This window comes from Fusarium falciforme, chromosome 10 (assembly GCF_026873545.1).
Source record: "Fusarium falciforme chromosome 10, complete sequence".
Classification (NCBI taxonomy): domain Eukaryota; kingdom Fungi; phylum Ascomycota; class Sordariomycetes; order Hypocreales; family Nectriaceae; genus Fusarium; species Fusarium falciforme.
In genome coordinates, this window is record NC_070553.1 from 2,738,381 (window position 1) to 2,750,220 (window position 11,840).

The 11,840-nt window shown below is 53.4% G+C and overlaps 3 protein-coding genes and 1 pseudogene across 4 annotated transcripts, besides 1 other annotated feature; 2 read left to right on the forward strand and 2 right to left on the reverse strand.

Annotated features, from left to right (window-relative positions):
- Positions 1 to 1,263: 1,263 nt before the first annotated feature.
- Positions 1,264 to 4,160, forward strand: NCS54_01272600 (Xylanolytic transcriptional activator xlnR; the record flags this gene model as incomplete). Its single annotated transcript, XM_053157952.1, has 3 exons — positions 1,264 to 1,609; positions 1,656 to 3,964; positions 4,017 to 4,160. 3 exons carry the CDS (start codon positions 1,264 to 1,266, stop codon positions 4,158 to 4,160), a joined length of 2,799 nt encoding a protein of 932 aa, XP_053013927.1.
- Positions 4,161 to 6,163: 2,003 nt separating this feature from the next.
- On the forward strand, positions 6,164 to 7,444 carry NCS54_01272700 (Hypothetical protein; the record flags this gene model as incomplete). The annotated part of the gene is made up of 2 exons (XM_053157953.1): positions 6,164 to 7,204; positions 7,262 to 7,444. 2 exons carry the CDS (start codon positions 6,164 to 6,166, stop codon positions 7,442 to 7,444), a joined length of 1,224 nt encoding a protein of 407 aa, XP_053013928.1.
- A 725-nt stretch (positions 7,445 to 8,169) lies between these two features.
- Positions 8,170 to 8,868, reverse strand: NCS54_01272800 (Hypothetical protein; the record flags this gene model as incomplete). Its single annotated transcript, XM_053157954.1, has 3 exons — positions 8,170 to 8,314; positions 8,365 to 8,618; positions 8,668 to 8,868. The coding sequence occupies 3 exons, from the start codon at positions 8,866 to 8,868 to the stop codon at positions 8,170 to 8,172; spliced, it is 600 nt and encodes a 199-aa protein (XP_053013929.1).
- Positions 8,869 to 9,721: 853 nt separating this feature from the next.
- On the reverse strand, positions 9,722 to 11,200 carry NCS54_01272900 (annotated as a pseudogene). The gene is made up of 2 exons: positions 10,924 to 11,200; positions 9,722 to 10,872 (listed from the first exon to the last, which is right to left on the reverse strand).
- Positions 9,722 to 11,200: a sequence feature.
- Positions 11,201 to 11,840: the final 640 nt, after the last annotated feature.

The window sequence follows — 11,840 nt, forward strand, 5'->3', positions numbered from 1 at the left end:
AGTGTCATTCTCTTCGGAACAAGAACCGACAACGCCCTCGAGGTGTGAGTGGTACCCATGCTCAAAATCCTCCACCTCTGACCATACTCCACATCTGCCCATCAACCCACCCTCGGCGGGACCTCGCTCCCAGGCTTGCGAGCTAGGTCCTCACTACTCCGTACGGAGTAATAAGCGACCCATTTGGCATTCGGCAGCTGCCTGGTCGCTCTGGGTTAGCAAATGCACTCCTCCCCGTCCCCTACAGGCCTAGTCCTGGCCACGCCCGACATTTCGGTCACGAGCTGCCGTTGGGGTTTCTCCAGAAAAAAGACGCCCATCTCTCCTCCCTCCTCCTGCCACCGACTAATTCCAAGGAACCATTGACTTTAACGGTTGAGACAGAGTCATCCAGACTGTCTTCTCGCCTCTCCATCCAGCTGGTTCCATCGAAATCGCCATATCGACCTTGAGAGACTCGGCCCTCAGGAGCTCCTCGGAGATCCACCACCACTGTCTTCTGATCCGAACTCCCCTGGCCTGACATTCTATCAACAAGTATCAAACTGGACAACTCAGCTATAGGGCCCTCTCCACGACTCTCAGCCATAACCTAGGTTCGCCACCTGAGCTACAGCAAACGACGAGGGTCATCATTGCCTGAAACGCTCTTGGGTGCACCGCAGGCTGGAATTGAAAGCGCACTCAGCAAGTTACGCGAAAGCCCAAACTATCTGGTTACGGTCAGCTTCTCCAGTGCCTTCTAGGGCAGCTGGAACCCTTTTGCCGGTCAGGGTAAGTCTATCTATTTCTCTTTCTCTTTAGTCGCGTCGTGTATCAGTCGTTCCTCCACCCCGCGTACCCTCTTCATCAACTTGCCTCTTTCAAGGAGACTATGATCGCCTCCACGGACAACGACACTACCATCATATTTATGCCATGGGACTGTCAGATGTCTTGTCAATCACTCTATGGTCCCCGCTTGCCGAGGTGTACCCCGGCCATCAACATGGTTGATCTTGTACTATTCTGATACTTCGACTCTTCTCATGCAACCGTCATCAGACTCAAGCCCCTGTCTGCTTCATCACTTCCCCGCAGAGCTTTGGGATCTGCTTACAGAGGCAAACTGACCATGTTTATCAAAGAATCTGCTCCTGCCATCGGTAGGGGAGGGGGATAACTCATTCCACCCTTGACCCAAGTCACCAAGACTTTGGTCCAACCGCAGCGAAAGCTTCATCTACCATCTTGTAGAAGACGTGATAACACGCGCATGGCAAGATGTTGTCCAACCCTCTTCAGCGCTTTTCTCCCTACCAGAACATTGCCTCTTCAAACATCTCACCAGATGGCAATGTTCAGCAGACTCAGATCCAAGGCAATGGATTAGAGACACTCGGGCAGAACCACCAGTATCCAATTCAACCACTTTCACAGCCAGTGTCCATCCAGAACCCTCATCTGGCGAGGGCAGGCCCTCAGACGAAGAATCGACAACACCCTTATGGAGCTACTGCTCGTGGATCTGCGGCGTCAGGCATTCGTAGGAGGATTAGCCGAGCCTGTGATCAATGCAACCAGCTTCGGACAAAATGCGATGGCCAGCACCCCTGCGCACACTGCATTGGTAGGTCCTGAAGTCGAATGTTGGGAAGCGTTTCTGACTTCAGTAGAGTTCGGCCTGGGGTGCGAATACATCCGTGAGAGGAAGAAGAGAGGAAAGGCCTCCCGAAAAGAATTGGCCCAGCAAGCTGCTGCTCAGGCTGCGGCGGCTGGAAAAGGCCAAAACCCAGAGGAAATTGCGGGCGAGAACAACCAATCCTCCAACAAAGAACTCGAGACTTCCAACATCCTCCACTCTGGCGAACGACAACCGAGCACAAGCAGTAAATCGAGCAAGGATCAAAGCGACGATGTTATGCGACACACCCAGGGTCTGGAAGGTCTTGAGAACCTCGGCATGAGTGAACAGCCCCAGCTTGGACGCCCTCCGGCCCTGGACGGCGAGCAAATGGAGAACCACGGAGGCCTGGATTTGAATGGATTCGGGAACATGACACACAACTACGATACCCAAGGCCTGGAGCTCAATGGCCAACCTTATGGTCCTGGTGGTCGAAATAGTATGTCGGGTTATTCTGAGTTTCCATATTCGATGCAAGCCCAGAGCCCACCGAACTTTGGCAACAACACGACTTTTCGAATGGGAAATAGTCCACTCGGATACTCGATGGGCAAGGGGGCATCTCCTGGCTGGGGAATCTCGATGGCTTCGCCACCAGGCCAATACCAATCTCAGGTTCCCCAAACGAGCTTCGGCAACTCGAAACTGCGATATCCCGTTCTCGAACCTTTGATCCCTCACCTCAACAATATTCTGCCAATCTCTCTCGCCTGCGATCTCGTCGATCTGTATTTCGCGTCTTCGTCATCAGCTCAGATGCATCCGATGTCACCCTATGTGTTAGGATTTGTCCTTCGAAAGAAATACTTCCTCCATCCCACAAAACCGAGACATTGCCAGCCGGCCCTTCTGGCGAGCATGCTATGGGTTGCGGCGCAGACGAGCGATGCTCCTTTCCTGGCCAGCACGCCTTCAGCTCGTGCTAAAACATGCCAGAAGCTCCTCGAGCTAACAGTTTATCTTCTTCGGCCACTTATTCATACAACTTCAGGAGATGCTCCAAGCCCAGTGGCTGACGGAGTTGCGCTTGGTGGATTGGGTGTAGCCATGCCTGGGTCCATTAGCCTGGATGCTCTGACGGGCGAGTCAGGGCCATTCGGTGCCGCGGGAAGCCTGGACGATGTGATCACCTACATTCACCTGGCAGTTGTTGTCTCGGCGAGTGAGTACAAGGGCGCTAGTATGAGATGGTGGACTGCTGCTTGGGGCCTCGCGCGAGAGCTGAAGCTGGGACGCGAGTTGCCGGTTGGTCCATCGCCCACAAGCCAAGAAACCAGTGCCATGGACACTGAGACCGGGGATGATCAGGATGGCAACAGTGGCGGATACGTGGCAGAGGAGGAACGTGAAGAGCGGCGCCGGATATGGTGGCTCCTCTATATTGTCGACAGGCACTTGGCTCTGTGCTACAATCGCCCCTTGTTTCTCCTGGATATCGAATGCCAGGGTTTGCTGCAGCCCATGGATGACAAGGCATGGCAAAATGGGGATTTTAGCAGCCTTTCCAGCTCCAATACGGATCCCAGTCTACTCAACACTGGACCTGAAGGATACGTCTCGGATTCGTCGCAAATATGCGGGCCCCAGTACGAGTGTCGAGGCCATAGTATCTTTGGATACTTTCTCCCCTTGATGACAATTCTGGGCGAAGTCGTGGATCTGCACCACGCAAAGAACCATCCGCGGTTTGGCATTGCTTTCCGTCCAGGACACGAATGGGATGCCCAGACGGCAGAAATCACTCGGCATTTGGAGATATATGAGCAGAGCTTGCAGGCCTTTGAGCTTAAGCATTTGCCACGCTCAGGAGACGACAAAGGTGACGGGCAGCACGGCGAGAATAACGAACTCTCTGGAGTTCCTGAAACCACGACACCGTCAGTTCACTCGGTGCATTCCAGCGGATCAGGTCGACTCACGGAGGGCAACATTCAGACCCGGATTGTCATGGCATACGGTACACACGTGATGCATGTGTTGCACATTCTCTTGGCTGGGAAGTGGGATCCGATCAACTTGCTTGATGACGACGACCTCTGGATTTCATCACAAGGGTTCATCACGGCAACGAGCCATGCGGTAGCGGCGGCCGAAGCCATCAACCAGATCCTCGAGTTCGACCCCGGACTGGAGTTTATGCCCTTCTTCTTCGGTATTTATCTCCTTCAGGGATCGTTCTTGTTGCTTCTTATTGCAGATAAGCTGCAGTCAGAAGCATCGCCCAGCGTTGCTAAGGCGTGCGAGACCATCGTGCGGGCTCACGAGGCATGTGTTGTGACTCTGAGCACAGAGTATCAGGTGAGTAATGTGGACAAGACTGTATCGGGAAGGGAAACTAACAAGTCTGCAGCGAAAATTTAGCAAAGTGATGCGCAGTGCCCTCGCCCAGGTCAGGGGTCGTGTACCTGAAGATCTAGGAGAGCAACAACAACGAAGAAGGGAGCTTCTGGCATTATATCGGTGGACGAAGGACGGGACAGGCTTGGCCTTGTGAGCAGGGCTCTGGTCGATTAAGGCACCTGGCGTATCGGGATGTTTGGATTGGAATAGGGTTGACGGCCTTGATGGTTGTGGTGGATGGTCGGAACGGTGGGCGGCATGACTGTTTTTGAAAAGATACCAGGAAAGCGAAGAGCAACTTTGTGGTGAAAAAACAAAGAGGCCGGCGCAGGAACTTGGTTGTTTATCGATGGGATTTACTTGGGGATGTCTTAATCTCGGTCTTGGTGAGCGAGGCTTGATGGGATTGGATTCTTGGGCGTTGTTTAAGGTCGGAGGGTTATTTGAGTCGACAAATCAGCGAAGCGGTCGCGGGTATTGGTTTTCTGGAAACAATTCAGGGTGGCTAGCGGACTGCTTGAAAGAACGGCAGAGTTGAATGTATTGTGTGTGTTGTCTTGTTCCACATCGACTGAACAAGGGGTCATTGTGTGAGTGGTAGGATGACGACATGTTCTCGCACTCTTGTTCGAGGGCGAAATACTCTTCTTATTGGTGATCCCAAGTCTTTGTTGCTGATGCTTCTCAGAGTCAGTCGGGGGTAGGTGAATATGAGCCGCGTTGCTGGTGGTGGCAACGTCTGCCTTGATGCTATAGATTCGCGTCAGGGAGTCACTGTCAAGATGCACTGTTGCCCTCAAAGAAGGCGACGGGCATGATTCGCGGCGTTTGAAACCAAAGCAGAGCCGCACGAATGGCACCTAGATGAAGGAGCCCACACCCTCAGGCTACACACAAGGATATATCCTATCCCCGCGAGACCCTTTCCACCCCCGAAAAGACCCCGTAGCTTGGTTAGTGGATGGCTTGCACACGCTTGTCTAGAGTGACTGCGGTGTGCGATGCAGGACTCCATTCGTGCTGATCTGTGAATTGATGCTCGCGTCAACCGATGAAGAATGCCAACTTGAATCACGGATAGCGACGCGACGAACAAAGGAGGAGGCCGTCTCGACGATATCGAACATACGACCTGATGACGACGAGATCTACAAGTTAGCAAAGAAGAAGGGAAGGATACTTGACAGGGTGTGAAGAGTTTATGACGAGTGAGCTTGAGCTTGGCGGTGATGTTTTTCGTAAGTGTGCGCGTGACAACTGGCGAACTGGGAAATGTCAACAGCATCCTTTTCTCGTGTGACTTGCAAAAGGGAAAAACAAAAACCTCTGTCTGCATCATTCAAGCCTCGAGAGAAACAGGTTGCGCATGAGTGTCAGAGAGTCATGCCTATGTCCCTTGTACACCCCTAGTGATCTCCTTCGCTCGACAGCCTATTGGTCATTCAACTCGGGGGACGTACCTTGATAGTTGATGACGAAGGGAGTCAAGAAGGTGCAAGTGTAGGTTTAGGCGCCCATGAACTGCAGTTCGAGGGAGGAGATGCAGCTTGGGGTCATGTGCGAGAGACCTGATCAGGGCGTTTAGTGATTCACCTGCAGTGCAGATAGGGGGAGGCTCCCCGTCTGGCAGTGTAGACCGGCTGTCAGTCTAGGGGGTTGTTTACTGGAGGAGGCTAGCTATTGTCGTTGGGATTCTTGAGCATTCAACTCGCGAGTGGGGATGTGCGGCACCATTGTTAGCTATTGTTATTTCTTGAGCTGCACTGCACGAGCTTCGCCTCTCTTCTTCTTCTCCTCTGCATCATCCTCCACCCTCCACTCTCTCTCCTCCTCGAAACATCACCACCACTTGCACACTTTTTCTTCTACAAACCTTCATCTTGGAACTTGTTGGTTTCTATCTGAAAAGGTATCTTGATTCCTATGCACGCTGCTGCATCCATTCCTCACAGGCGCGTATTTGTTTCTCTTCCTTCGCGGTCGCTAGGCGGCATCGTCACCACAGCGACTCGACATTCACCATCCTGATTCCTAACTTCATTTCCTTCTCTCACTCTCCATACACTTCTACACTCTTCCCGTCGTCTAGTGCTTTCTTCTAGCTATCGTGGTCATCTCTTTCATTCGCTCTTGTCACATCTTTGCACTTCCGCTACCATGAACTCGCTGCCCAAGGGCAAGCGGTCTTACGACCAGAGCAATGCCGGTCAGCAGCATAAGTACCAGTGGGTGAACTACAAACGAGCGGACGACGCTGAAGGAAGCGTTGCGACGCCTCCCAACAAGAAACGTTACGTTCCCAAGCCTACTACAACTGCGCAACTCAACCTCGCTCTTCCTGGCAGCTTCAACTTCAACGCTCAGGGTCCTGTCACCTCTGGTATCCCGATGACGGGCGACAACCCTACTATCGACCCTCGTCTTACGCAGTGTGAGTCAGGTCCTTCTGTTCAGCAGATGGGTGAAACCCTCACTCTCAACCCTCGCCTCACGCAATGTGAGTCAGTTCACTCCGGCGACAACATCGCTGTTGACCCCCAGTTCTCGCAATTTGAGCCGGTTCTCTCTGGTCTGACTACCAGTGGTAACGTCACTCCTGATGCTCGTCCCAAGAAGCGTCAGCCCGATTGGTCTGGCCGAAAGATCGCTGGCTACGCCTTCGAGAAGGCCGGCTTGACCATCCCAGACGTGGAGTCCGAGGCAGACTATGACAAGATCATCACCTCTATCGACTTTGAGCTTGCTCACCAGGAGGCTAACCCTCCCGTTCTCCCTCCATCTGAGCTAAAGGAGATGGCGGCCAAGCCTCTGCCCGAGGCCCCCTACGAGATTCCCGAGGACAACCCTCGACTGGCCGAGATTCTTCGAGCCAAGAACAAGCAGATTCTGGAAAAGGGAAAGATGCTTGACAAGGAGAGAAACAACCTTGCGGCCAAGGCGACGCGAGACCGTCGTAACGAGGTCATCTTTCAAAGCCGAGTCCTCTTGAACGACCGCGAGGCGGAGCTCAACTGGTGGAAGCTCCGCGCCATTACTCTTGGGGCTCAGCCTAATGAGTTTAGGGATCTTCCTGATGAACTGAAGAAGGCCATATTGTCTGTTGTCGAACAGCGAGTAAGCGAGGGGGACGCAAAGAGGTCCGAGGACTCTGCGAAGAGCAAGTCGCAGAGGCAGTCCACCCGCACTGCCAAGAGCAACGTAAGTTGAACGTTCACATTCCATCTTTAAGTATCTCATGCTAATTATAAATCACAGAAGCATGTCCAAAAGGACAAGGAGGCCAAGGCCAAAGAGGTCGCCCGGCTCAGGGCTGAGCTGGAAGCAAACGACGCTGCGGCGCTCCAGGCCGCTCAGAATGCCATGGCCCAGCAGTCAGTCATGGAGCCCTTCCAACACCAGTTCAACCAGCAGCCTGGGCAAGTTGCTGCAGCCGCTTAGAATGCGTCTGCTGAGGACATGTCCTCGATGGCTGATGATTGGAGCAACACCTTTACTAACAACCCCATTTGAACATGATCCTATTAGCTATGGAGACGATAAGTTTCTCTGTCTTTTTTCTAGTTAATCATTGAACAAGCACGGAGAATGGAGATTTTCCTTGTCTGCTGGTGCTTGGCCTCGTCCTTTCTGGTTCAACTCATGCATCGCGGCGCAGTTTTCACCACCTATACTAGACCACCATGGGCAAGACAACAGGAGCACACCGTCAGGCCAAAGGGTTATAGAATGGGTGGGATTCTCATGGCTTCGTTTGGTCAGCAGTTTTTTTTTTCTCACTAGAGGCGATACTATCGCGATCCATGTCTTTGCTTCTCTGGGCTTTGTTTCTTCTTTTTCTTTCTTCGTCTTTCTGGTCATTTTCCCCGTCTCTCACGTTCCTTTTTTTTTTTGTTTCCATCAGGGCAGATAGCAGAGGCGTACGGATAAATCGCATTGTATAAATTCATGTAAGGTATCTAGAATCAAGGCCTCTACAGGCAAATCAAACACGTTGAAAAGCAGAACCGCCCTTCACCATTACACTCCATCACCAACCAAGCCCTGCCAAGCCCTGCCAAAGCCATCACAGGGGTCATAGACCCAGGGTATCATAGTATTTCCTTTTACCTTCACCTCCTTTGCGTAGTCAACTGATATTACTTCAAGCAGCTTGGCCTATTCGACTAGGCGTACTGGGGCTGAGAAACGCCCTCTTGCTTGGGCGGGCCCATCTCGGGGTCGGTTGGGGCCCTGGGTGAGAAGGAAGAGTCTTGGGGAGAGTCCATGCAGGCCTTGACGAAGAAGACGGTGATGACGATGATGACGACCCTTTTGACAGTCAGTTTCCTTTCACGAGAAGAGACAACAAAGAAACTAACCAAGTGAAAGCGCCCAGAACACTGCCGGCAAGCATAGAAGCACCCCACGCCTGCAGCTCAGCATACAGACCAAAGCCAGCAGCGTTGTAGATGGAGTAGTAACTCGAAGTCCAAGAAGCAGCCCAAGCCCAGGCAGATAGCCAAAAGATGGCGTCAAGAATGAGGGCGCCGACAAAGAGGAGGCGGAGGTACATGTGAGGCGCAAAGAACTCTGCAGCCAACATGCCTCCAAGGATAAGGAATGTGAAGATGGACTAATAAGAATGTTAGAGATATATCAGAGAAAGGGAGTGTGTGACTTGCGTCGAAGATGAGGAAGCCGGCTGGGTTGGAGCCGACGTAGTACTGGCTCCAACCCCCGAGGAGGGAGAGATGGTAGGCGGCTGCGATGAGGACGCCGAGAGAGAGAACGAGGGCTACGATGCGGAGGATGGTGAGCCAGAAGGGCATCTTGGGGACGCCGGTGACCGTGAGGCCGTGGGTAGAGGTAGTAGTAGCCGACATGGCGATGTGTTGGTTGGTGGTTTACTTGGGAGGAGACAAAGATGGTATTCTGAATTGTTACTCTCTACTACTCCATGGGGAGGGGGGGGACTCCCCCTCTTCTTATGCTCCCACTGACGATGCAGCAATAGACGCCCAAGGACCGTTGCAGCACGGCGCCAAGAGCGCAGGGCTGAAGGGAAGCTGTCTCTGCCGTGGCAGGGATCCGCACTTGACAGGGGCCGTCATTGGACTATTGCAAGCTATGCCAAGGTTCTGAAGCATCATGAGTCCCAGTCTATTCAGTTTATCGCCTAGTAGACGCATTTAGCTGAAAGATGGACAAGTTGGAAAAATCTGCCTTGCGAAGATATGTGTCTTGTGGTTTATTTAGCTTAGAAGCTGAAGAAGCCCCAAGCTTCCAAGCTTGATATTAGACGTGTCTAAGCCACTGCCATGAAAAGCCTTTTTTATCTTGGTGCTTCGATTTATCTTGGTGCTTCAATGATGGATCAACGCCCTTGGCGGCGGCTGCAGCACCAGTCAAACGTCAGACGGCAACATGTTTGGCCGGGCCTTGCATGAGAGAGAGATGATCCCCGTTGGGTTGAAACATCCCGCGGCCAGATATGCAGGGGTTAAAGCGGTTTTTTGTTTCTTTTCTTCGTGGCGCACCCTCTAAAAAACGAAAAAACTGATCTTGGAATGCGAGATTATGTGAAGCGCGGTGGACATTTGTTGGGCTTAAGCCACGGGCAGATACGACTTTCTCTCGATATCAGCTGGAGGCCGCCCGTCTTGAGACCACCCTTCCCTTTCTCTTGGCAGATATGCCGAAATAGCCTCTTGTTCCTTGGCTGGGAGAGAGAGAAGTTCACCGCTCGTGAACAAGTCTCCCCCGAACCCACACCTTCTTCACATTCCGATCATCCCCGTTAAACAGCCACTTGGCCATCCTCTCCTCCCACGTCTCCCACTCAAACACGTCGACGTTGCCGTCTTGTCCCATGCCGTCCTCGTCAACCTGTCCCAGACCGATCAGCTGCGCGTCCCACTCCATGCCTTCCTCGAACCCGCCCACGCGGTCCCCCAGGCCCACAACCTCGGCGCCGCCCCGCGTCCCCAGGTACAGCACCTCCTCCGCCGTCAGCTTGCTCCGCTCCCGCTCCGCTCCGGCTGCCACGCCCATGGCTACGTGACGGCTTACCAGAGCCGCCTGCCGTGCCGCCTCGAGCACCGAGGGGCTGTAACCTCCGCTCATGTCGGTGCCGAGGCCGACCGTGATGCCCCGATCCCACATCCACCGCACCCTCGCCGCTCCGCTCGTGAGGGAGCTGTTGCTGCATGGGCAGTGAGACACCTTGCTCCCCCGCCTGGCCACGAGGGCCGCCTCCTCCTCGCTCAGATGCACCGCATGCGCCAGGATCGTTCTCCGCGTCAAAAGGCCATGGTTATCGTAAACCTCTGCGTAAGAGCCAGACTCGGGAAACTGCTTTGCCACGAGCGCAATCTCTCCTTCGTTCTCTGATATGTGCGTCTGCACTGGCAGGTCCATCTCCCTCTGAATATCTGCCAAACCCCTCATGGCCTCGCTGGAACACGAGGGCGCGAAGCGGGGTGTCAGGATGGGGCAGATGAGCTTGAAATCTGGGTCAATGTCTTGGACATGCTGGATCGTCTCCCGCGTCCTCTCCAATGACTCCTGAGCTGTCTCATCCCGGTAGTAAGAAGGGCAGGTGGTCGGGTTGTCCATGCAGACACGCCCTACAAAGGCGCGCTGTCCAATGTCGAAACAGATGTCGGCAAGGAGGTTCGTGGCGGCCACATCGATGGTCGCATAGTAGGCAGCTGTCGTTGTTCCATGGGACAGCGTCCGTCTCACGCATGCGGTATACACCCTGCGCGCCTTGTCCAGATCCTTGAGGCTCGACTCCATGGGAAAGGTGTACTTTTCAAGCCACTCCATGAGCGTCGTCTTGCCAAAGATGCCCACGTTGGGATACTGTGGCGCATGAACGTGAGAGTCTGGAGCTGTCGTCAGCAAGGGCATTCTCACAATCCATTATCCAGACTCACCGATGAAGCCGGGGAAAAAGAACTGTCCCGGCTGTGCCACATGAATGTCCACTTCGCTCGCAGCCCATCCAAGCGTCTTGAGCGTCTTCTCCAGCTTGCTCACACTGCCAGGCTCCTTATCAACCCTGGCGATCCTGCCCTCGCCGTCGACGCAGATGAGGGCATTGTGCAGATAGTTGAGTTCCTGCGGGCTCTTGCTGGAGATGAAGGTGCCGGCAAAGACCTGCTTCCTCAAGCCCGTCATCTCGGGGCTGCTGCTGCTGCTGCTGCTGCTGCTGCTGCTTCTGTTGGTTGGGTTTGTTGTATGTGCTTCCTCGGTTCAAGTTGTGACGCTTTGCCTGATTGATTCACGTGCCAAGAGCGAAAGTGAGGGTGGTGATGATGATGTAATGCCGAGACCGGACTTCATCAATTGCGAAGAAGAGAAGAAAGAGCAGAAATTCCAGCTCGTCTTGAGCCCTCTGTAGTTATTATAGACAAACTCATCCCCCTATCTCCCTCTCTGTCTACCAAACACCTACACTACATGTAAACGAGTTAGCGGCCAACCATGTCAACTCGTGTACCTCGGAGCTCGGAGTAGGCCTAACTCCCCCTCTGATAGGCCACCTCCACCTTGTTTGCTATCTCCCCGTTCACCGGCTGTCGCCGGCAGCCGACCCACGGGCCTGCCACCAACCGATGTCTCATCTCAAGCCAACGCCTTCACTCCCGTCACTTGGTCACGCGGCGCTGCCACCTCCGTTTGGTGAGAAATTACACAACATTCAACATAATAGAGTCTAACTGCGCAGTAAAAGCAAACGCCTCTCTAAGTAATACGATACATCGTGATATAGTTCCTTCGTGTAGTAGTAAACCGGTCCCGTCCATCGGGAACCTGTAAAACCTTCTTCATAATCATCCATGACTGTCCT